A 24,741-nucleotide genomic window follows, 5' to 3' on the forward strand; every position below is an offset into this window, starting at 1 on the left:
CTCAACGGATTTTCCTTCAACAGAGGCCTTTTCCAAATCTTGTGAAGCTGCTAGAACTCATGAACCACTAAGGCACCTCTTAATCACATCTTTATCTCAAATGTCATGTTTACGCTCTGCTCCTAAATAGATGAGCTGTTAGGAGGTGAAAAAGCTGGTGCTATCTTGAAGATAGCACAGAAACAACCTGGAAAACCAGGGAGTCTCAGCAGCGATAACAGAGCTGTTTGTGTACTGTGGATTAGAAAGAAAAACATCAGAGCACAACAGCTTTTCGTAACTGCACACATGAGCAATTTAAGCAACTGGAGTTCACTATAGTATTTGAATAATTTGTTCTGAAACCCATTTCTTTCACAAAACATTTCATCTACCTAAATGATTATACTTGTTTGTTATTTTAATACTGTTCTTAAATTCAGAGCTCCTAGAGCTGATGTTTCTGATTAAAGAAGACTGACTGGAGTTCAGTTTGTTTTTTAAACCAGAACTACACTGACATTTAAAACAGAAAGAAAAATGGTAAACTAGAATACTGACAATACAGTTTTCAAGAGACCCCCTCCAAACAAACACAAATATCTGGATTATTCCTACACTGTAAAAAAAAGGGTTTTTTTTAATAGCTGTTGTATAGTATAAGCCCTCATAGTGGAATGGGAGAGACAAGTGTTGAGCACTTTCATTTAAGCAAAGCTATGCATTCATCACAACTTTGGCATTATGCTGAGATGCAGCACTTGAATTTACTTCTGAATCCAGCATTGTCCACTTCTCTACAGCAGGCTGGTCAAATTATTGCACTATGGCACACAGCTGACAACTTCTACATAGAACAGAAGTACAATGCATGAAGTTTCACGTGAAATAAGGTGAGTTTCTGTATTTCTTTGTCATTTTATTTATCTAAATTATAATTGTTTTTACTGGAGAAGCTGTGGTTGTAACCTCCCACTGGGAGCTTCCAAGGACTGTCCTGGGCCAGTGATTGCTACCTCTGTTTTTATCACCCTGAAGACTGACAGACCTCCTGTTTAGAAGAACAAAAAATAAATTACCAATTGAATGTTTCAAGGAAAAGTGTCTTTAAAATTGCCAATGCCACCTTTTTCCATTGTGGAAAACTAATTTTAAACTCAATTTCAGAAATAATTGTGCCAGTTGTTGTGGATTGGTTTTAACTGGACTTGTCCTCTTACCTTCTCTAAAAAGCATTCTAAGGAAATTTCAGCATCAGAAATGTCAGTACCAAGCTGAAAAAATGGACTGTACTTTGGAGAAACAGTTTGTGTACAATATGCTTAGAATAATTCCCCAATCCTATTTAAAATGTCATTTTCTAGCAGTGAATAATATAAACAGTCTGATGAAGGTTTAAAAAACATGAACTCATACCTGTTCTGGCAAAAAAAATGGATAATACCTAAAATCTTCAGGGAAAGAAGCAAGGCTCTGATTCCTGTGGCTCACTGATGACTGAGCTTTGATTTACACCATGATAAGAATTACACCCAGAATTTATTATGAGATAGATCTGCTTAGTTCTTGTTTCGGATACATAGGAAAACAGTTAATTTCTGAATTTCAGTACGAAACACTAATTTCCTAAATAGTTGTTCTTTGACTTTGGAAAGGTGTTAAAAAATGACTCAAGCTTAGCTGCTGTAGAGGAGAGATGAGCAACTTTAGCAATGGGCTCAGACGAAGATGCAGTGCGAGGAGTCTGGAAAAGGGGGGAAGGGACGGTGCAGCTCACTCACATGATCCCAGTGCTTAAGCATTGCAGTAAATACTGGTGATGGCACAGTGAGAGATGGTCTTTGACTTTCCTCTGGCAAATCCCTGTTTTAGCAACTGTAGGCAAAAGGGTCAAATATTTAACTTGGTATTAAACTTAGCAAAACAAACTCCATTTCTTGCTCACAAAAAATAGTCATGTCCCTTTACCACCCTATCTGTCTGAAAGGTCAGGTATGGCTTGGCAAAGTTTGAAATGGTTGTGCTGGAAAAGCTGAAGAGCAGTGTGCTTGAGCAGATGACTGGGCAGACCATGAATAGTCTACACACAGGTTGCAAAAAGGTTTGATTAATGCACCTGAACACTTACAGTGGAGCAACCCCCTGTACAGCTCTCTGTGACCTCATGTTTCCATTGCGTCTTCTTTCTATATGCCTCATTACCCATTTTTGTAAGGCACTTTGACTGGGTTTGGGGAAACACTATTTTATTTACAGTGACAAACAAATTTCAGTGATTCTCAGCCCCATATAACCTTGACTCAAGACAGGCTGAGTAGTAAACTCATTTATGAAACAAAGACCTACTTGGACGTCCCACTAAAATCAAGGATGCCTGTCTTTCTATCACAGGAGGACTTCGATTCCTCTTTTCAGGTCGGCAGGTTGGGACCCACGAGGAGGCTGTGGATCATGGCCTCGCCAGCCCCACGGGCTGGTAAGGGACCCCTCCTGCAGGTGTTGGTGTGAGGTGGGCAGGGAAGAGGGATTCACGGGACAGCTTCTGAGCCCTGCTCATCCGGTGGCATTTTGGAGATTAGTGCGAGCTATACCTGAGGGGGATGGTGGAAACCACATACTCCGCCTAAAGCGTGAAGGAATTTAGAGGAAGAGCTGCTGTTTCTGACAGAAGGTGTCGGGCAATTCCCTCCGAACAACTGTTTCCGACATAAGGTGGGGAGTTTATTGTTGTTTTATTTAAATATTTCTTTTATAAATACTGATTTTCTTAGTTTTTCTTCCCCTTGCAGATCCTGCGCTTCCTCTCTCTCAGGTCTTGCAGACCCCGCAGGCTCCATTTCCCAGGCGGGCAGCCCACCAACCCACCTCCGCCACCGCCGCCCACCGAAGCGGTGACCGCAGCCGGTGTGGCGAGGCGGGGCCGAGGCGGGGCCGAGGCGGGGGGCGGGTGCCCTCGCCCCCCGGTATCCCGGCGTCCCGGGAGCGCTGAGGGGGCGGCCCCACCCTGAGGGCGGTGCCGGGGAGGCCCCGCCCCCTCATCCCCCGCCCCGCCCCGGCGCCCATTGGCGCGCGCCGCAACCCCGTTAGCGCTCGCGGGCCGGGTCTCGCGATGCTGCGGCCGCCGCCGCCATATTGTGTCTCTATTTTGATTCGGAGCGCAGCGAGCGCGGGGGGAGGGGGCCGGGAGCGGCGCGCGGCCCCAGCGGCGGCTCCGGAGGAGCGGGAGCGGCCCCGCCACAGCCACCGCACGCACCCGCACGCGCACCCGCGCACGCGCACGCACGCACACGCACCCGCACCCCGGCCCGCCCCGCCGCCCGCGCGGCAGCACGGACCCCCCTGCCCTCCTTTCTCCCTCCTCTTCCTCCTCCTCCGCCCCCTCCTCACCCCCCGGAGCGGAACGGCGGCGGCGGGAGGCTGCGGAGCGGGCCGGGTCGGCGGGGTCCCCCCTGCCGGGCGGAGGCGGCGGCGCTGGTGGCGGCAGCAGCGGCGGTAGTGGCGGCGGCTGCCGCCGTGGTGGTGGGGGAGGCGGCGGAGGAGGAGGAGACGGAGGAGGAGGAGGAGAAGCGGCAGCGGGGTAAGGCTGACCCCGCCGGACGGGCCCGGCGGCGGCTTCCTGGGCTGGTTTTGTGGTCCCATTCCCGGGGGGCTGCGGGGAGAGGCGCGGGGGCGGGGGGCCCGGCGCTCCCGCAGCCGCCCCGCGCTGTGCCAGGGTGAAGAAGGCAGGGAAGGCCTGGCCGCGGGGAGGGAGCAGCCCCGGCACCCCGCTCATCCCGGCGTGCTGGGGCGGGGTGGGAAAGCAGCGAAGGCACGGGAAGCCGCCGCGCAGCGGGACGTCCAGCGAGAGATGGAAACTTATTTTCCTTCGCGAGCCGCTGGAGCTTCCCGGCGCGGGGAGGGATCGGACGGCTGCGGCGGCCCGTGGAGGGGCGGGAGCTGCCAGCGGGCTCGCCTGGCTGCGGAAGGGAGGGAGGGAGGGGGAGAGGGGGCTGGCCCGGCGCTTGGCAGGTGACAGGTGTGAGTGCGCTGGGCGACACTCCGCCATTTGAGGATGAGTATCCGAGCGTCCGAGGTGCGGTTCTTTGGTGCCCGGTGTCTTTGTGGGGGCTAGCTGGGCTCGATTCCATATATAGTATATTTGGGACGTCGGTTTCCATTGTTCGAGTCAGTTTAATTGTTGAGTAGACATTCTTGAAATGGTTCTGATAAGAGAGGTTTTGAAGAGAGGAGACACGTACTGTTTCTCGTTTTCTTCTCTTTTTCTGTTGTGTCCCTCTGAAAGACCTGGGAAGGCTGTGCGGAGGTGTGTAGTGCTTTGTCTCATTCATTGAAAGGCTCGTGCTAAAACTCTGAATGCTCAGCCCAGATGTAGCAAGGCCTTCAGGGCAGAAGCCTTGTGTTCTTTGTAATGTACCTGGTCTCTCAGCAGGGCCTGGTTTGTGCCCAGGACCTGTGGGTGTCCCTGTATTAGTGATAGTAGGTGCATACATTAAAAAAAGAATTCCAGAGGAATGCTTCTGAGCAAGGAGTGGGCTTCAAGTGTGTTTTTCTAGTCATTATAAGTTTAGGGTATTTGATATAGACTGACAAAAGCAGTTTCTGACATTCAGCAGTAGAATGCTGAAAACGGTGCTGCATATAGTTTTCAGTACTCTAATGTGTGTCTTCTGAATATCAGCAGAAGTCAGATAAAGTCGTTATCTTAGACTGTTCAGATTGGTTTGTATAATAATTTAGGCACTGAAATGGTACTACACATGTGCTGCTTTATAAGGAGGGCTAATGACACTAATAGCAACACCATTATATTCATGATTGGCCACGTGGTTTTTTGAAATTGAGAATAATTTTCAGCTTGGGTGCTGATTTCATACACATCATTCAATTATTTGTTCTTTATCTATTCTATTGTAATTGGGTTTTGTTAAACCCCAGAATTCTGATACCTGCTTTTGGTAAGAGGGAAGTTCCACTGACACATTAGGAGACGCATGTCATCAGCTTCAGTAAGTTCTGCTCTCCAATTTAAATGAAAGTTTCAGTCATCTGAGATTGTTATCCATATGTTAAACTTAGGGATGCTCAGCTGCAGATGGTACCTTGGCTTGCGCTGCAGCAGAACGGACACTGAGTTCAGTCTCAGTTTCTTTTAAAACCTGAGAAAATCCGTGTGGTTTTTCTCATGTTGCTTCACAGGAGAGCCTGGAAGGGGGAAGGGGAAAGGAAGGCAGTTGGCGGAGAACTCAGTCTGTGTCATTCCAATTTTGTGTTTGAGATGCTTGATAAAGCATCATCCATGTTTCATTACATGTGGGGGCAGTGCCATCTTGCTATGCTACACTACTCTTGCTTGTACCAGCTTTCCAAGACTGTGAAATGTAAACCATTTTCCTTCTCAACATAAGAGAAGTCCTAGGGTTCTGCTCTCTTCCTTTATATTTGCTGATACAATAATAGAATTCTTGAAAACGGGCCCTCTTCCTATGACAGTGTCCTGGTATAAACTTCTCTTTTCCAGCAGTGACAGAATGGAAGAAGATAGTGGTTTTCCTCACTTGATTTGAGTGCTGAGGTCGTATGTTGTTTTGTGATGGTCTTTGGCTTTATAGGTAACTGGTATGTTTTTCAAACCATGTAGAATTAAACCTGTCATCTGTTGAAGAGATTATTCTCAGCAAACTTGTATGTATGTTTTGGTTTTTTTGCTAGGCAGTTTAAAGAGCTGTTGGCAGACTATTTCTTTGTGAGAGTGTGCTTTGAAACATAAAACTAAGTTACTCTTCATCCTATTACGAAGTGCAGCCTCCTTATCATGATCTTCATGGCTGGAAGCACTGGAAGAAAAAAGGTTGGTCAGATGTGACCTTAAGTTTATGAAATGACTGTAAAATTAGGACTGCGGGATCAGGCTGATCTTTTCTGAACTGCTGCAAGCGGAATGCTGAATGATGTTGCTGTTGGTGCTTTTACAGGAAATAGAACAAAAATTCCAGTGATTCAGAACTGGATTTTTTTAAAGCTATACCCAAAACTCAAATATTTAAATGTTTGAAATGAAAGTTAACTTTTGTTACCACGAATGTATGCAGTAATTCAAGTTGGTTTGTTTTTTTTTTATTTTAATTCCATAGTAGGTTATCGCAGCTGGGCAAGTGAAGGCATTCTGTTTCAAACAAGAGAAATGCTGGTGGATGCTCTAAGACATCTTGAACCCTGCTTAGCAAACTGGTCTGGTTTGGATTCCACATATTTAAATGCAACTATGAAAGCACAAAAGCTGTCAGATTTACAATAGGATAATATTTTTTTACAAACTCTTAATTGTAGTCAGGAGTTTCAGTATAATAGTTGTTTCAGTTTCACCCTCTTTTGAGAATGCTTACCAAAAAATCACCGACATAGTATTGATGCTTTCCCTGACAGAAGTTTTTGTAGACCTGTATTCTAATTATACTAAAATTAGGGATTTATTTTTATTGAACTGATGAGTAAGCTCAACTCTCATTCAAGGAAGTATTCCAAACGCTGTGCAGATGTTTACTGAGTTTTCTAGTTTTGTCTTATGCTGCCTTTGGATTTTGGAGTTCCTTAATTGCTTGTAATCGGGTTCAAGTGAAACCAAGTGAAATAGCTTGACATAATTAAAGTTAAAAGATCTCTGATGTTTGTGTATAATATCCTGATATTCTTGGAACATATCTGTTGCTGAATGAATGGCATCACTCAGGATGTTCTTGTTGCCGTAGGTGCAATTAAGATGTCATTAAATAGTTAATATTTTTAGAATGTGTTAGATTATTTTTTTTTGTTGGTTGCAAGAAGTTAAGCATAACTTGGTATGTGCTAAACAAATTGTAAGGTAATAGCTAGTCACAGAATTTAACCAGAAAAAGACTCTTTTGTGTAAAATATGCATTATATTCTTAGAAAATAGCTATGTGTAATCAATTTCTATAGCAATATGGAAATTGTGTAGCTCTTTCCTATTCTGAGCACAGATTAAGATCAGATTTCACTGTCTTTGATGTTGAGTGGTTTAAAACTCATTCAGATCCTGGTTGTACTATGAGCAGAATTTAATTTTTCTGTTATTTTAAAAATCTGTGTTTCAGAATGGATGTAAACCTTGTACTCCCTTTAGCATTTAGAAAAGCATTAGCTTGGGAACACCCAGTGGTAAAAGAAAATTGTAGGTTGTATATAGGAATTTTTAAAAAATAAAAAAGTCACCCAAGCAACCAGAATTGTGCACCTATTAGTCAGGATATTGTTAAGTTTGCTAGAATTTACCAAAACCAGGACAAAGCTAATATATATGCTCACTACTTTGACTGTCTTAAGCTAGATGAACACTTTAATGCAAAGCATCTTAAGCTTGTTCCAAAATGAATCAAAGCTGGTGCTATGTGGTGCTGGCTGGTTGGTCTGCTGGGGCTGCCAGCGGAGAAGGCAGAATTCCACCTGCCTTTCCCCTCATCAAAAGCATGAATTCGAGTTTCTTTTTTCTGCAAAGCTGCTAGTTTTCACAAAATTTGTAGAACCCTCTTTATCTGTGAAACTTTTATGTGTCCTTTAAAATGCATTTGAAAATGATCAGAGAGGATGCAAATACTTATTAAAAGGACAAATAAAATACATAAATGCAATTTCTTTAAGAAACCTTAGTTAACTAGGCATGCTAGAAGATGAATTTTTGCAGTTTGGGAGTTCAGAATCAGCTGTCCTCACATGGATAAGATACTGAGATGCACTAATTTTCTGGGTTTGTTTTTTAAGAAATAGTTGCTTTTGGGGTTTGTATATCTGTGTAGTGTATAAACAATCTTTAATTTGCCTTTCTGAAGTCACAGATCTTGAGTAATTATGTTTCCTTTGATCCTGTATCTCAGTAAATTTTGAGCTCCTCCACTAATTTTCAGCAAAGAAATTAGCCAAGGGGCAAGGTCTCAAAGATTTTACACTTTAATAACGTTGAACAAAAGTTAAATTTGTTAAAGTTGATGACTTCATTAAGATCATCTCTTTAGGGAAAAGTTTTGCATGAATTTAGGAGCTACCTGTGTTTAGCCGCCAGTTGGCCCGCAGACAGTTGTCTATGGGGTAAGAACTAGGTGTGAAGTGCAGTACTCTTTTCTTCAGTCAGTAGTTAGAGGACAGGAGAGGTTAAGTATATTGTGGCTAATGCTTGAAAGAGAGCGGTAAGATAATATAGGCATCTGGGATAGAGGTGGAATGTGACTAATTGGAGCACGGAAGCATGTCTGAGACAGTGCAAATCTATGGGAAACGGGGCTTTGTTAGTTTTGCTATTTATGGGACGATGCCTTTGAGAGGAAGGTAAGCAGCAGCTGCCAGTTTTGGTTTACTAAACAAAAATCATGTTAAAATAGGTACTTAAGAAGATGAAGACAAAGAAAAATAGGGTGGAGGACAATATGTAAGGTACAAAGCAGACTGCTGGGCTGCTAAGGTTGTCTTATAACAGTGGTACACTTTTGACTACAGTGTAGCAACTGTTGTTGTGAGTGGCTGTGAGATGTTTGGTGACAGTGTTGGTTCCATGTGTACAGAGCCTCTTGAGCTGTGCCTGTATGTGTGTTTGTGTGGGTCTGATTCAGCAGGATTGCCTAGACTGATACAGGGCATGAAGCAGCACGGGGCAGGAATGTGCGAACTGCATAAGACATATCTGTTGTTCTCAAAATATGCTGTCAAAAGCATTATTTTGTTACATCATGTATAATTGTAGTTTCTTTAGACAGTGTGACTTACATGTTTGTTGCATGCTTACAGTGTAATGCAGTCATGTCTCTGTGGGCTGTTGCATGCAATGGCATATTTAACATGCTCACAGGTCTAACTGATTTATCTGTGAAGGTGGGCCATGCTAGTATCAAATTATTTAGAAACCTGAAATTACTTGCTTTTTAATATAGATTTATTATGGACTAAATATTTCATGGAGTTTTTTGAGTCTTGAAATAAGTATTTACCTGGTACATCTCTATTTTGTATGTAACGCTAGTAGAAATGGATAAGAAATCCCTGGCAGACAGGAAATACTCCTAATACCTTTTAATTTTATTTGCTGCAGCCTGTCTTTATTGTTCAATAATATCTTGCTGTTATCAGGTATTTTCATAGATGACTTGTAGAAAGATCAAGTATAAATATGTCAAAGCTAGGGCTTTAGAATGCATTTTTTAAACGAAATTGAATTGTGTGTAAAAATCTCTTTGGTTGGTCCATCTGTTTATCACCGTTCTCAGGATGTCTTTTTCAACAGGGTAAAATAACTAAAGAAAAATACAGTAAGTTTCAGAATGTAACTATCCCACAAGACACCAGTACTTTTTACTGATCCAGTGCCTCAGAAGCTGTGACTAACATGTAGGTTCAGATACGTCATTTGTTTTCCTGGAGCCGTTTGGGGTTTGGAAATCGATTTCTGCTTTATACTGAAGGCTAGAAATGCAGAATAGTCTTTTGCAGTCTAAGTCCTAAGCCTGATTTCCCCAGGTGGAAAAAATTAACCGTTTCACCTACATAGGGGGGGAAAAAAGACACAGTTAAAAAAAACGTTGTACAGTGTGGCCTGTAATTAAATCCTTTGTCAGTTCATGTTGCGTTTAAACTCTTAAGAAAAGCCTCTACCCCCTGTGTCTGTGCTATGCTATGTTTCTCTGTTTACAGTACTCTCGTGTCTTTTTACAGCATTTTTTTTCTGTTTGTTTTTTCTTTGCTTTTTGAGAAATCTGTCCCATGCAGAATTTATCTCCTCCAACCACTTTTTTACTGACACCCCATCATATTTGTAGGTGAGCTAGAAAAGAGGAAATCTGGTCCTTTGTACCCCCTTTTCACTCTCCCTTTGCCTTGCGTAGGCAGTATATGATCTATGCTGTGCAACTGAAGCATTAGTTTCCCCTTGTTTAGACTTCTCTTTGTTGTTCCTTTGTTCTAATCTTTCTCAGAAACTTTTATTTCTTAAGAGACCCATTCAGCACTTGTCATTTCATTCTTGTTTTGTTTCTCCTTCAGAGTATCAATTGATAAGTTTACCCCTGCTCCATTTGGGCTTTCCTGAGCGAATGACAGGGGGAAAAAAAAAAGGGTCATGAGTTCTATACTTGGATTTTTTTCAGTTCATTCACCTGGTTCAAACTGCTACTTTCCATTTGTTGAACAAGTATTTGTTTTTTTTTAAAGGGAATGGTAGGTTATCTTTCTTAAAGAGCCTTCTTAAGTCTAACAGGCTTAAGCCTGGGAGCAGACAATCTCCAGTTGCTCAGCAAAAGTATGCTTAAAAAGGCATTTATGTTGATAAGTACAAAGCAGTATGTTTCACATTGACTTATGAAGCTGTTTCAGTTAAAATATTTGGTGTCTTGCTCCTTTTTTTTTAATAGTACTCTTGTCTTTGGTAAATGGGGATGAGATTATTTTGTGTGTGTGTCCCAAACTCTGTATTTAAAACTGTCTTACTGGAATAATTGCCAATAACAGATTATGTTTTACCTATGCTTTGGTATTGGCTAGAGAGTTTGACTTGGATTAGGCCCTTTAGTGCAAGGCACAATATTTATTAAATAAGTCACTCCTAGAAGAGTTTACCGTCCCCTGAATAATAAAGTTGTTTACCTAGATGCATATATTGGATTAGACAAAGACATTTAGCAAAGTATGTTATCTTTCACCTATTATGCCTGTTAGTTCTCCAGTAATTTTAAATTGTTCCAATCTTTTAAAATTAATTAAAACTGATTTTAGTAGCTGTAATTCATTTAGTGATGCCTTGACGTGACTTTTAATATTTACCTGAAATACATAAAAGAATTATGAAATTACTTGAGTTAGACACCAGCTTGTATGTGTTGGTAGCTGCTTATGGCAGAGGTAGGTGTATCATAGCTGGGAGTTGAAGGTTATCACACTGGATTGTGTCTGATACACTCAGGACTTCAGTCAAAATGAGAACTTTTTTTTCTTTGTAAAATGAGTTGAATACAAGGAAAATTTAACCACTAACAGTTTTTTAAGAAATATAATTTACTTTGTAGTGTATCTGAGTTAGAACTTAGTATGAACATATGTGTAAAAGGGAGTGCTACAGAATTAGTTTTTGCTCCTGTACAAGAAGCACATTTTGATTTTCCTTTTCCATACCTAAAGTGCAATGCTTTTTGATTCCTCTTCCACAGTATCTGGTGAAGGAGAATAAAATAAATAGGAAGCAGCAGGAGAAAACTGTCATTTGGACTGTGGAAATTTCTGTTCTCTCCAGCCTCTTGTGTCTAGCAGGTGATGTGTTAAGCAGTAAGGGTCAGAGAAAATGCCCATTATTTGTTTCTTTTTTTCCCCTGCATGGTGCTGAAAACCCCTGTGGTTTCCAGACTGAAGGGAAAATATGATTTCTACCAGTAGTGCTTTCATACATACGCTGTGGAGGAAAAATACCAATTAGATAATGTGTTACCTTCACTATTCTGGTTGATAAAGGCCTTGTCAAAGCTGTGAAAGGTACGAACAAGGCTGCATCATTTTGAATGAATGAAAGTGTGTCATCCTTCCATAATGTAGCAGTCTGCATACAGAGGTTGCTAGTGTAGCTGCAGTTACATGTGCAGAATGGTGTTTTTCTGGAAGAGCTTCCACATTGACTTGAGCGAGTAGTTTTGGTATGTATGCCTTTGCTGCCGTGGAAAGGAATGCTCTAGCTATTTTGTTAGTATTTCTGCATAAATTAAATACTCTTGGAGGAATACAACAAAATGGCCTCAAGATAGCTGTTTTAAAGCAAAACATGGAAGAAGGCAAGTGTTTGTGAGCATCAGGGGCCAGTCTGATAGTTTGCTGTGACTGAACAGGGAAGATTCCTTTCACTGACATAAGCAGCTGGTCGTTCATACTAGTCCCATCTGTCTGTGAGCTGGGTCAGTCTAAGTACTGGGGGTTAGAGAACTACCCAGTTTGCTCTTTACCTGTGTTAGGTGATCTCATGGAGTGGAACTAAACCCTTGGTGCTGAGGAGCTCTTAGATCAGTTTGGTAGTCTACTGTAACTTCACACTGATGGGATTGTTTTCCACATCAATGCTGGGGTATGGATTTACCATCCTTTCCCCTGAGTTCACTTATGTGATTTTAGTATGAGCCCATAAAGAGGTTTTCCTGCAGAACTAAGGTGGGGTGAAGAAACAGAAGAAATAAGAGTTAAGCTGGTATTGTTGGTGAAGGAAGCCCCTCATGGAACTGTAGACCTAGGAGAGGTGTTACCACAGACAAGCAGAAAGACCAGTTCAAGGATTCATCTCTACCCACTGTGGCACTGCATCTGTTCACAAGGTCAACCGAAACACTGAAATGGTGTGAGTTACAAGCTAGCCCTTCAAAAAGTAGGACAGGAACTAGTTGAACTAACTTAACCACAGAATTCACTGATGTGGATTCTGCCACTATGTTAAATCTTCAGTAGTGACCTCCATGAATGAAAGATGACAATGGTAATATTTCTTCTGTTCCATGGATGTAATCGAAGAGTCTTAAATGCAGTCTTCTCTTTGCCAGTAAGAATGGCTGTGTTTTTCTAAGGTGTTTAGTCTTAAAATGTTGTAGTCCAGTTTTGCGGTGGAGTAGGAAATTCAGGTCCTGTTTAAACTTGTGAAAACGTGGCTAATAGATAAGCATAAATGCCATGAGTTATGTAAACTGTGGAAGGAAAGACTGAGAGAATTGTATAGAAAAGAGGTGCTACACTTGTTGACACTTGAGGAAAGATGTGGTAAAAATGGGATAGCAAAACAGGTGTTTTGTAAAGATATTTTTTTCACCTGTGTACTAGAAGGGAGCATTATTTGAGGTGGCCCAGAGTTAGAGCCTTTCATAACCTTTAATGTTTGTAAGAGAAAACTAGTGAATCTGTTAAATTATTGTCTGCTATTCAGACTTGTTAATGAATATAAAGCTTCATTTAATGATGAGTGAATTAAAACTAATGTTTAGGTATTCTCTTTCTTTAAATCACAGAGTTTGGGTTTGGATGCACTTGGGAACACAACAGTAGTTGCTAATCTGGCCTGCATGTTCATTTTCTTGGTTGTGTTTATTATATTTGTTTTGCTTGATTTCTTGTGGGTTTAGGTTTCAAGGAGTTACACTGTGATAGAGAGTGTCTTCAAGTCAAAGTACCACCTAATGGTATTAGCAGAGTTGATGGAGCTACAGGCTTCCTTCCTGTTGAAACTGGCCAAAAGAATGGGCCAAACTGGAGTTTGTTTCTTCAGTGTAGAGCCAATGGCAACTCTCAGGAATGTTGTTTTCCACTCCCCATCAATGAGTGGGGAAGTTCTTGCCAATGCAAATGAGACTGAGACCTGCAACTTGCCTCAACATAATATAGTTTACACTAAAAAGAATACTTTAGCTAGAAAAATATTCAGTTACACTAGCATGGAATCTTGTTAATTAAAAAACAATTGTCTTCATGTTTGAAGTTTTCAAGAGTCTTGTAGTAAAATACTGTTTCAGCTTTGTCTGTGTGACTTCAAGCTGCTGCCTGTTTGTGATAAGAGCAAGTCGTCACTTTACACTGTCATATCAATGAACGCTGCAGAATGCCTACATTGACTGTGCAGACTGTCAAAATTTATTGATTTCCAAAGCACTTCCTCATTTCATGTTTTACTGTTGCAGGGCATCTTCTGTGACTCTTGTAGCTTTGTTTTCAGGTATACATGAGTTGACAAGGATTTTAAATTGATTTAGGAGAAGCCTAGTGGTGCAGCTTTGTTTGCCTTCTGAACTTAAGAATATATTGCCACTGCTTTATCATCCTTTCTGAACCTATTGTGAGAATTAAATTATGTAATTGGAAGGAATAGTACTTACTTTGCTATTCATTTATGGGGGAAAACTGTGGTGATATCACAAAATTAAAAGCATAAGAGATTTTTTTAATAGCCTTGTTCTTGCCACCTCCTGTGAAAAGTCCCCATCTGCATTTTTTAATTATACATGCTTGTAACCCATGGCTTAGTATTTTTGCAGGACAAGCGTTAGAAAATTGGGATGGTGAAAAACTGAATTCTTGTGAAATACAGAGTTCAATAGTTATGAATCCTTTGCCACTTTATCTGCATGACATTGTTCATCTTATCTTTCAAAAGTTGGTCTACTTCTATTAGCAGGCCTCTTACCTTTGTTGCAAATGCAAGAAATGTATTATTATGTCTAAGTTGTAAAGAGCTATCGAGACTAACAGAGTTACTTTTTCTCCATGGACTTGTTTAATATTTATTTTTATGAAATGGATTCCTGGCTCTCTTCAGTTTCCTGAAAATACGCAATATCTGGCTATATCTGTGGTTAGAAGATAAACACTGAGGCTTAACGATTCTTCTTAATTGTGTGTACTTTTTATATTTTCAGTGTTTAACTACAGTTGTAAAGAGAGAGAAAAAACACAGCTGATTTCTTAATAAAAAGCTGTAAGATGATATAATATCCAGAAAACACCATGGAAGGTCAAAATCTGAGTGGGAATTGTTTATTTCTGTGCTTTTGCTCTGCTTCTCTCTGCACAGTTTCCAAGAGAGGGCCTGGAATGGGGATAATACAAGGACAAAATCTTAATTGAACATGTTCTGGATTTCTTTATGTGAATTTTAATCTTCCATAAGTCTTACTGCTGTTGTGGGAGTCTCTTTTCTTCCCGAGTGGTGTGACAAAGCGGACCTTACAAGGTTAGAAGCTCTTTACTCACCTGGTGCCATGAGGCATCTTTGCTATTCTTTCTCAACTTCCCTCTGTTGCTTTCCTGAGCTGTCTTTTTTGGAGAAAGTTACTTAAAATTTTTTCCTTATGAGTATCTGGTTGTTTTGTTAATCTGTATCTGGTGTCAGGGCCTTTGTAAGCATTTATAATGTAAGGTAGAAAAAGTAGAAGAAAGGTTAGTAGAAGAAAGGATTAGTGATCATCTTTTTAAAGGTTATGACAGCAGGAAGCAATAGGTATTGAGCAGCCATGAATACTGGAGGCATTTCAACTCTTAACTGCTTTCCTCTCCCTTTCCCTTGCTAATCTTTCCTTGAATCCTGTGTGGAATGAAGTGAAGAAAAAAGGAAGTGGTGGTATTAGTCCCTTACGTAACAGCAAGTGCAGTGATCGCATCTTTCTTTCCTTAACGAAAGGTTGGAGAGCAACTAGCATTCTTCTCTTCCTTGAAGGCAATTCATAGTGAAACAGGGAGAAAATAGCAAATTCTAAAATTATGCGTTATCAGTTCCTAGGTGAGAAATCTGTTTTATTCCAGAAGAAAATAAATATGGCAAAATATTTGGGAGCTATATGAATAGCTGTTTAAACATCTGTCAGTTACTTTTCCCTCCTTGTGTATAAAATATGGTCTTGGAAGAAAAGCAGCAGGAAATCCAAGTTGTATTGGCACCAGCATGAGTATTTCTGTTTGACTCTTGCCTATCAACATCTGTTACCTCGTGTTGTTGTAGGGGCTTTTTCCAGGTTAATGGATGGATTTTTATTTTTCTCTACTACTATGGATGTGGCAGAAAATAAGTGGAAATTAGAGGCTTCCTCCCAAATGTTGCAGTGGTGGTCTTGTGTTTGTCCTTATATATGTTGGTTTGGGAACTAATAGAGAAGCAAGAGAAAACGACTAGTTTCTGTGGCCATGGTTCTCCTGTTCTTTCCCCCATTTTCCCAGCAGCTGTTCTGCCACTGTAGTTTCATGGGTGAAGGTAACTGCAGATACAAAGTTAGCCTGAAACTATGGCAGCCTGGCTGTGAGCCTTTTCCTACTATGGACACCCTTCATATCCAGGGGCCTCAATTCCCTTTCTAGAGAAGAGGATTGACAGAAAAAGGGACTTCTGTAGCTGTGTTAAATAGCTAAAGGTCTTTTCTTCCCTTCCTCTTGGTGGGAGGTTCTCTCTTGGGGTTGCTTTACCAGTCTTTCTGAAACCTCCACAGGCTCTCACTTCAGGTGCTGTCTTTTAGCACAGTTGTTTCCAATTTGCTGTGAACAACTCAAGGAAGTGGTTTGCTGTTATTAACCCTTTTTCATTCCTTCTGTAGAACATGTATATCTCCTTGTTCTTATCCTACAGGCCCACATTATTGCTTGTTTGTAACAGCTGCCAGAGGCAACCTTGTGTGGTTGGACTAGCTTTTAAACTTCCTAAATGTTTATTCTAGTGCTAAGGCAATGTAAAATCAGAAAAGTCTGTTTTAGTGTTGAGTACATCCTTGATTTATTTTTTTTCCCCCTTCCTCCAAGATTGTCCTTAGGAAATGTTAAGAGTGTAATTCGTAAATCAGTGTAAATTGGCTCGGCTTTTTTCTCTGTGTTCACCCTGGCGTTCATCTGGCTCAAAGCCAAACTAGCAGAAAATTAACAGAACCTTATCTCCTGCCCTGATTTTGCTCCATGAACTGGCTTGCTGCAGAATTAGCAAAGTGCCAGCATTGGCTTAGGTCATGGGAGGGAGAGGGGGAATGCATACCTGAGAGCAGGAGGAATGAGAGTGGCAGTATTGAATTGTTTTGAAACTGCATTTTAAGGAGTGGCTGAAATACCCAGCCTTACTGTCATTGAGACATTATGAGTAAGTGATATATTGGTAAACAAGTCTTTATCATCTTGATTAAGATGATAAAGAAATTTTTTTTTGCCAGTCTGGCTTTCAGTAGGTATTTACGCAAATGCTGGATTTACCAGTGACACCTCACCCATCAATTAAAGAAATTGAGTTTTGTAAAGAGTGGAAGAATGAAAAAGAAAATACTGAGCCAGCCCAGAAGTAAACGAAAGTATTCAGCCAGCCTAGAAGTAAAAGTGTATGTGTGACACAATCCCCTGTGCTCCTTGACCAGGAGAGAATAGCATGAGGGTTGCTGGGAAATTAAATCAAATCTCAGAGTTCGTGAAATAAACTGAGATGTCCTTCAAGGTATGAGTCACCTAGCATAAATGAGAAGGAAGTAGAAGTTGCCATGTAGTTACTTGGTTCATGATTAGGGAGCAGGAGGGAAGTTGGAGCCTATGGTACTTAGCTACTTAGTTATCTAACTACATGCCCACTGGCCCACTTGCTTCAGACCTTTCATTCTGCTTGCATCTGTTTCTGTGGGAAATAGGACCAGGAGCTTTCTAAACAATATCCAAGTGCCTGATAGGGGCCACACATTTTAGTCTTGACCAATTGTCAGTGACTGGTGATACTGTCATATTACTAAAGGGGGAAGTTCTGAAAGTGGTCAGTGTACTTCCAAGGAGTGGGTGGATTCTTTTCTTTGCTCATTAGCCACTTCCCACCAACCCACCTCTCAGCTGACTAAATTGCTATGGAATGGGAGTTAGCCTAAGAGATTTCACCTTTTCGGAGTCTGCAGGACAAGGTGTTAGTGGTCATGACTGAAGAGAGTGAGAAAATTGGGTTTAATGCTGCCTTGGGGCTTGTCCTACTGTGCCAGTTTCAAGTGTCATTACAAAAACTTTTTCAGTATGGCAAAATTAAAAAAGGAGAGTCTCCTTTTGGTTAGAAGCCTAGCAAAGAAAGTTCAAAGACTTTTATATACTAACTGTGTAGTGGTTTTCTGAGGAAAGTATGGGTAAAATGAAGTACAGCAGTGCACAAAACTGAAGATGTGTTCTCTTTGATCTTCGGACATATCTTTTAATTGTACATTCGGTTATTACTGTATCTTTAAGCTTGCTGTTGTCAAAAGATGACCTCTTTGAATAAACTCTTGCATGGAAATGTCTGCAAATCCTTAAAATAACCAAAAGTGTTTACCTCTGTTAGAACAAATATGCTTTATATTTCATTTAAACACGAGAAATATATGGCTGATTGCATTAGCCAGTCATTTTCTATGTCATTAAAACTTTTACCTTTGCAAAAGAAGTAATTATCCTTGACTTCTGCTTTTCAGCTTGATAAAAGTTTAAACTGTTACATGTGTAACAGCTTTGTGTGGTTTACTTTAATTGATGTGTGAAACTTTTTACTATACCAGTTGATATTTTCTGGGTTGAAGTAGTATGACCATTTTGTAATGAAACATTTTAACTGAAGCTCTTGTTGAGCAGAAGGAAATACGCTGTGTGTGAAGGGTGTAAAGACAAAGACAGACTACTTTCCTTGAAAAGCTGGGAAACCTAACTTTGTACCTGGATGTTCTCAACAAACTAGTTTTCCATTAGACTTAAATGATTAATTTAATCTCTTATGATTAGGTCCCGATCTTATGATGGTTCCAAATCAAGGTTCTTTTTTCATTTTTTTAAATGAGTGAAAGGAATTGCTGGTTTCTTGACACTTGTATTTTAACTCTCTCTTTTTTTAAAGAAGATGGTCACAGATGTTCATAACGGAGGGGTTTTTTAATTTCTTCCCTTTTTCTTCAGCAGTGATGCTGTGTATATTTGCTCTGTTAAGGGACCATGATAATAGTTTTCAGGTATTTGGTTTTTACCTTTTATGTCATGCAGAGAGAACAGACATTTGCTTGTATTGGTATTTGAACAACAGAGAGTCTGTGTGTGGGAGGGGAGAAGTCTTCTCTGATAATCTGTTCTGAGATGTTTACTTCTCTTTTTTTGGTCAGAATCATGTTTATTTACTTTTTTCCCTTGACAAAAAGAGGTACTTTTTTGTTGTTATTATCCCTGCAAGTTAAATGCATTGTCCAGCTTCGTGTAGGTAGCGATTTTCTTTTTGCAGCTCAGTCACATCTTTCTTGGACTGAGAGAATGAAATTTAAAGTGTTGGAAATTGCTGGGATTAGAGGGGGAGAGCCTGAGCTTTGAGTCTTAAAATCATGCTACTGTCTTATGTATTAAGGTAGATAGAAGTTTTACCAGAGCAGCCAGTAAAACTATCTTTCAAGAGCAGATGCAGTTTCCAAGAACTGGATCAGCAAGTCATTGCAGGTAGACATTTGGGCTTCTATATTGAGAATGTTGTAGTTCTAAACAGTGCTTGGTAGGATTTGTATCAATAGCACATAAGTTAAAAGAACACTGCAGAGGGTTAGACTTTCTAGTAGGCATTATTGACTCACCTGTCCCTTCCAAAGAGCTGCAGATTAAACTGGGTATTTGCTGTGTGAGGTTTTTTCCACAGTAATGGGGTTTTTTTCTACAGTAATGGTTTTTTTTCTCAAGACCTTTCTCTTCCTTTCTTCATTTACCTGAGTGTTCTACAAGGGAATCTGCACTGTCCTCCTTAAATACCTGTTTTTAACCTTTTCTTCCAGTGTACAGTGACAGACCTGTTTCAAACTAGATCTTTAGCTGGTTTTGTCTTGCTGATTGTGGCAAGTGGAATTTTTATTATGATTGGAAAGTGAAATTTCTTATTGTGATTGCTCTTTAACAGATGAGAGATTAGAGAAAAAGGGGTGTAGGGTAGTTGAAGTGTTGGTTTCTGAATATATTTTTTGTTTACTGGGAGGATGCACATGAAGAGACGACAGGAACAAGTAGCAAAAGAAACACTCTGTCTGCTCCAGTGGTTTTGCAATGAGCTGCATGATACTTGGTGGTGCTTGAGCCCTAGCTCCTGAAGTTAGAATTTGAATGTTCTTAAAATAGAAGCTTCTGTCCTTTGAAGCTGAAGAACATAATCTGCATATATAAAAATTCAAGGTTAAAAATTTGGGGGAAGAGTCTTGTTAAAAACAAATAAAGAACAACAACCAAACCCCCAACAAACCGACCAAAAAAACCAAAATCCCTCCTAACCCACCCCCCCCCGAGTACCCAGAGCTTTCTAGATTAATTTTGACTGCTTCTATTGTTTTCCCTATTTTTAATCTTTGAAACTGATGAATGTGGGTGATGTTGAAATGAAAGAGGAAAATAAGAGAGAAATGAGGACAGGGTTCCAGGAGTAGGAAAAGTTCATTCCAAGTCCTTCAGTCAGATAAAATTATCAGGTGTCATTAGCAATGAATGTGAAACTGAAAGTCTGTGCTGAGTTTATAACTGCTCAGAGTCCAAGCCTTCTAGACTGGTTTTAATGTTTTACCTGCCGTGCTCTCAGGGAGAAACTGTGGAGCCTAGTGTTTTCACATATACCTTAGAATTTCCCAAAACTTAGCCTCTAATGCTTAGTCTGCTCCATTAAAGGGTGTAACCTGCTGGTTATCTGGAAATAAAACAAAGTGAAAGAGAGAAAAAGGAAATTTTATTGATAAGAATTCCTTTCTCCTTTCTTTCTTGCCTGAAGTCTTTCAGAAAACCAAAGCCCATTTTTATGTGGTCGTTTGTATTGATGACTGTTTCTTACTTTTGAAACTGGAATTGCAACCACTTGTAGTCAGCTTCATGCAGATGACTACAACTAATGTAAAATTACATTTGTTGTAAAGTTAAAAATGTAAAACTGTCCAATTGAAAATTGGGTGTTCTGAAGGGTTTTCATAATTGAGCGATAAAATAGAGATCTAAGCAAACGCATGTTGAAACCGTTATTTTTGTGAATTTCCAGATACCTGTACAGCTCAGTTACTTGATGTACTTTGTTCATGCTTCGTACCTTGCTGCACTTGCAACTTTGGTGGGCTTAATTCCAATTTTAAAGAACCTAGTGGAAAGATGAATTGGTATTCAGAGATTACTTTCCTGTTCTTTTACCAAAATGATGGGTACTAGCCCAGTTGCTAACAATGACATAGTTTGTCTTAACTCCTCAGAGATTCACTGAAAGCTTGAAATCAAATATATATAATCTTTACTGTGTGTTAATTCAGTACTTCAGACTATATTTTAATTACTAAGTGATGCAAGACCAGGAGTTCTAGAAGGTACCCGAAGTCAGCTAAGAGTTTTATTTTCAAAGGCACAGTGTCTTTAAGCATGCACGTAAAAGTGGTAGACTTGAGAACCAACTTTTCATGGTTGCTGTAACCAATATTGATATGGTTAGTTTTGTTAATGGTAACAGTAGGTTACTTTATTTATAACTAGCACGATGCTGTTTGACTGTTAGCTCTAGTGTTCAGCAATCATTCTCCTTGTTCCTGTAATTGGAAATTAAACAGTGCTAATCTAACAGTTCCCTTCTGTTAAAAAATGACATGTATCTTCTCCTACATGTGGGCTTGTCTTGGCACTTCTTAGGTCCCTCTTCTATGCAGCTCAGTTTGCTAAAGACAGAATCAGGCTCCCCCTTATGCACCAGAAAATCACTTTCTGCTGATGTAGCAAATGGCATTTCTTCTTTTGAGTATCCATTGAGCAGAAGACCCAGAGAAAAGTTTCGGGGTTGGTGAAAGGAGAGTAAGACCTCTTCTGGCAGGGAGCAGCAGCAACCTGTTGAGCTGGGCTGGATTGGAGGGGTGAGGGAATGGAAAAATGAGGACAGGTATATGATAAACAGATGATGAAAGTTCACTGAAGGTAACTTGCTGGCTTTTAGTAAATAATATCTTGTTAAAGGATTTATCTCATAACTTTGACTTCAAAAGAAGTTGTGATACAGGACACTTACCAAAAGAGCTCTGTGGTGGTATTTAGAAAGGAACCCTTCTGAGTGACAGCAAGCTACTCGTTTGCTCAGCTACCCATTGTAGGATCTTCTGAGAAGGTAGATTAATTTAGACCCATCTGTGTTACTGCAGTGGTATGGTAAGACTTATGTAAGAGACAATATGCATTTTTAAATAATGCAGTTTACTTTTTGTGCATAAACAGGTAGTAGTTGTGTTGGGTGATGTATTTGGGCACATCAAAATTCATGTCTCTTTATCACAGTTGTGTAAGACCAGGTAAGGTGCTAGAACAAGTACCTAAATAAAATTGTATGTTTGTGGGCTACAGTTTGACCATGAGTTTGTCAGAATTAAAACCCTAACAGTAGTATAGTGAAACCTGACCCCTGAAGAGGTGTGTTCAAACCAGATGAGAAGCCAGACTGCTGTTATAGGACTTCAGTCTGGTGTTTCCTTTACAGTATAGGCTACTACAGAGTTATACTACAGGACGATTATTTGAGGTCATTTGGCCAAGGTCTGAGAAATACACTGCTTATCATTATTTTGTGCCTCTTAATTGCTGAAGAAGTGCACACTTCTGCCTAGTGTTTCTGTCTGAATGGATTTGGAAGTGCACAACCTTAACCCCTGGGAGGGGACAAGCAATAGGGCAAGAGGCAGTAGGCAGAAACAGATGCACAGGAAGTTCCACCTGAACATGAGAAAGAACTCTTTTACTGTGCAGGTGACCAAGCACTGGAACAGATTATCCGGAGAGGTTGTGGAGTCTCCCTCACTGGAGATATTCAAGAACTGTCAGGACACAATTCTGTATTGTGTGCTTTAGGATGACCCTACTTGAGCTGGGAGGTTGAACCAGATGTGCTGTGGTCCCTTTTGACCATCCTGTATGAGTTGTATTTAAGAGAGACAGGTTTAATTAAGCCTGTGTCAGTGTTTCACACTAAATTCATTCCTGCTTGAGGGTTTTTTTTTGAAAAAAATGTAGTCCAGGCTTTCATGTATTATTGGTACTGGTTTGGCATGTTGTGGTATCTGTTGGAAGGTAAATAAGGAATCAAAGTACTAAACAAGATCTGCTGCTCATGTCCCGTCCCAGCTCAAGAAATACCTTCTGCTCACCAGTGGCTGAAAAGACTACAGCGTATACTTGGCATCAAAAATTCTTCTGAATCAATATTATAAGGCTCATTTTTTAGTTACAGTATTCCTTATTTAAAATTCTAAACTGTACTTTGAATTAAATCTGATGATAAACATATGAAGTTAACAGGTGAAGAAAACTGCATTTATTCCTTATTCTCAAAGTTGATAGTGTTAAAAATGTCTCATGAATTCTTTGAAGCAAATTCATAGCAAGAAACTACAGAAGTTGGACTTAACCGCTTGATATATTTTCAATTCAAAAACTTGAAAAGATACATTTATTCATTTTTCTGATATGTGTTCAGAAACTTGCCTAAATGTGAAGCATGTATGTGTAAATAAGGTATGAACTTAAATAAAAGACTGTTACCAAAATTAGTGGGGTTTTTTCCCTGTAAGAAAAAGTAAAAATAGACTTTATTTTGGATATTAGCTGCAATCCTCTTAAAAACAGTGCTGTAACCAAAAGGAGGTAGAAGATTATGTGCCAGGGATGCTACTTTTATATGCTTTTGAAGGTGTGTACCCCCTGTGTCTTGCATGCCATACTAATATGATATAAACCAGCTTCTGTGTTGAAGCTTTGTCCACACAGTTGTAAACTTGAGTAATTTGTGTGCCAGTAGCTCTTGTCCCCAACACAGAAAGTGCTTATATCAGTGGAGTGCAACCAGCAAGGGTTCATATCTTTTCCTGGCCCTGTAGAGATCTCTGTGCAGAAGGAGTAAAGTAGATCAGTAACAGATAGGATTGTCTATAGCTGCTGAAGGTTAAAATCCTACCAAGGAGGTAGGGTGTAACCCTTACACAAATAAGAGAGCTAGTATTGTGAGACAAATTACGTTGTTTTAGTCTTGTTACTTTATCGGGGCATAGAAAATGTGCTTACATATAAAGGTGCTGTAAACTGTTGTTACTGTCTTAGCTTACAGTTTATTTTCCCCTTCTTATACATTGCCTAGGATTTGTTAAAAGAACAAATGCAGTAGGATCTTGCCCATTTGTCTGAAGGGCAGACATCCTGTGTCAGGTTTTGTGTGTGAACTAGTGAAAGAAACAGTAAATGATAAAATACACTTGTTGAACAAACAGAAAATTATAATGGGGGAGAGGGGTGGGAAGTGGGGCGGTTTAAAGCTTCTGTTTTAAAAAATAACAGTTTCTAAGGGAATTTCTTATAGCCCTTGCATAGTATTTCCTGAAAAGTGGGTGGAAGCCTCCTGTACTTATTTTTTTTTTTTATGTGCTTGTGAGGTAGTAGTATTCTCTTTTGTTCTGCAGTATTTGGATAATGCACTGTATCAGGGAATGCCAAAAGATTGAAAGACCCAAGAGTGTAGCTTCATGAGCATTTCTTTCCGTGTCAGCACTGGCATGGGCTGCCCTGACCTTAGCTTCTTATTCCTGCCTTACCCCTTACTTGTACTGGTTTAACTAGTTAATGTGCCAGGTGGCTATGCAGCAAAGCAGATTGTGGAATTTACCATCAGAAAAATATTATTTTTAACCTGGATCGATTCCCTGACTGGCCTCACTGCTCAGCTGCACAAACAGTTGTGCCAGCACAGCTGAGGAATGAACTGCTTAAGCTGGTACTGCAGTGGAAAAAGTGTTGTGAAACTATAGCTTAATCTGTGTGTTCTAGGTAGAGTTGTACTATGCTGGCAAAATATTCCTCACACAGATACAGCTTTTATCAGCACAGTTTGATTGTGGAATGGAGAAAAGGATAATTGCGGGTTTTGCTCTGATACTTTCATGTTGTCAAAATATATAAGGTATATGTACAACACATCTGACGGTTCTGTATAATAACTACTGTTCTTTACATAAACTGATTTCAACTGCTATGGATCATTAGAAAATTAAAGACCTATAAAATCAAGATATCATCTGTTTATTTGTGCTGTCTACTTGCAATATATGTAATGTTGAAATAGTTGCTTCCTTTAATCACATCACTGTTCCTGCAGATGATGAAAGATTATTAGCAATCTTTATTTTAGAAGGTGAGGGCACCAGAAAGTCTAACAAGAAGTGAAATTCACAGTTTTTTAGTAGATATGATAAGAAGATCCTCTGAAGAAGACGTTTAAGA

The 24,741-nt window shown here is 40.1% G+C and overlaps 2 protein-coding genes across 4 annotated transcripts in view; one reads left to right on the top strand and one right to left on the bottom strand.

Moving 5' to 3' along the window:
* Positions 1–344: 344 nt before the first annotated feature.
* LOC127481694 (cuticle collagen 19-like) lies at positions 345–4,024 on the bottom strand. The gene is made up of 3 exons (XM_051811257.1): positions 3,743–4,024; positions 2,845–3,330; positions 345–1,854 (listed from the first exon to the last, which is right to left on the bottom strand). Exons 1-3 carry the CDS (start codon positions 4,022–4,024, stop codon positions 1,774–1,776), a joined length of 849 nt encoding a protein of 282 aa, XP_051667217.1. The 3' UTR covers positions 345–1,773.
* Positions 3,328–24,741, top strand: part of TAB2 (TGF-beta activated kinase 1 (MAP3K7) binding protein 2) — a 63,491-nt gene continuing 42,077 nt past the window's right edge. For 2 of the 3 annotated variants that reach the window (XM_051811217.1, XM_051811219.1), the window contains exon 1: positions 3,328–3,556. The gene's annotated coding sequence lies outside the window, so the exon portion shown is untranslated. Of the gene's footprint in view, positions 3,557–4,175; positions 4,283–24,741 lie in introns of those variants that run through there. The other variant, XM_051811218.1, reaches the window with a different exon arrangement.

This window comes from Manacus candei, unplaced genomic scaffold, assembly GCF_025592945.1.
Source record: "Manacus candei isolate 608988 ecotype Guabito, Panama unplaced genomic scaffold, ASM2559294v1 h1tg000081l, whole genome shotgun sequence".
Lineage (NCBI taxonomy): Eukaryota > Metazoa > Chordata > Aves > Passeriformes > Pipridae > Manacus > Manacus candei.

Bases quoted from the DNA above. Each gene is read 5' to 3' on its own strand.
- LOC127481694 (XM_051811257.1), bottom strand. From the start codon at position 4,024: ATGGCGGAGTGTCGCCCAGCGCACTCACACCTGTCACCTGCCAAGCGC. The intron at 3,331-3,742 runs GTGCCGGGGCTG...AAGAGGAGGGAG, and splicing joins AGCACGCCGGGATGAGCGGG to AAAGGAGGGCAGGGGGGTCC. The intron at 1,855-2,844 runs GTGGGTTGGTGG...TTTTGCCTACAG, and splicing joins GGTGGGCGGCGGTGGCGGAG to TTGCTAAAACAGGGATTTGC.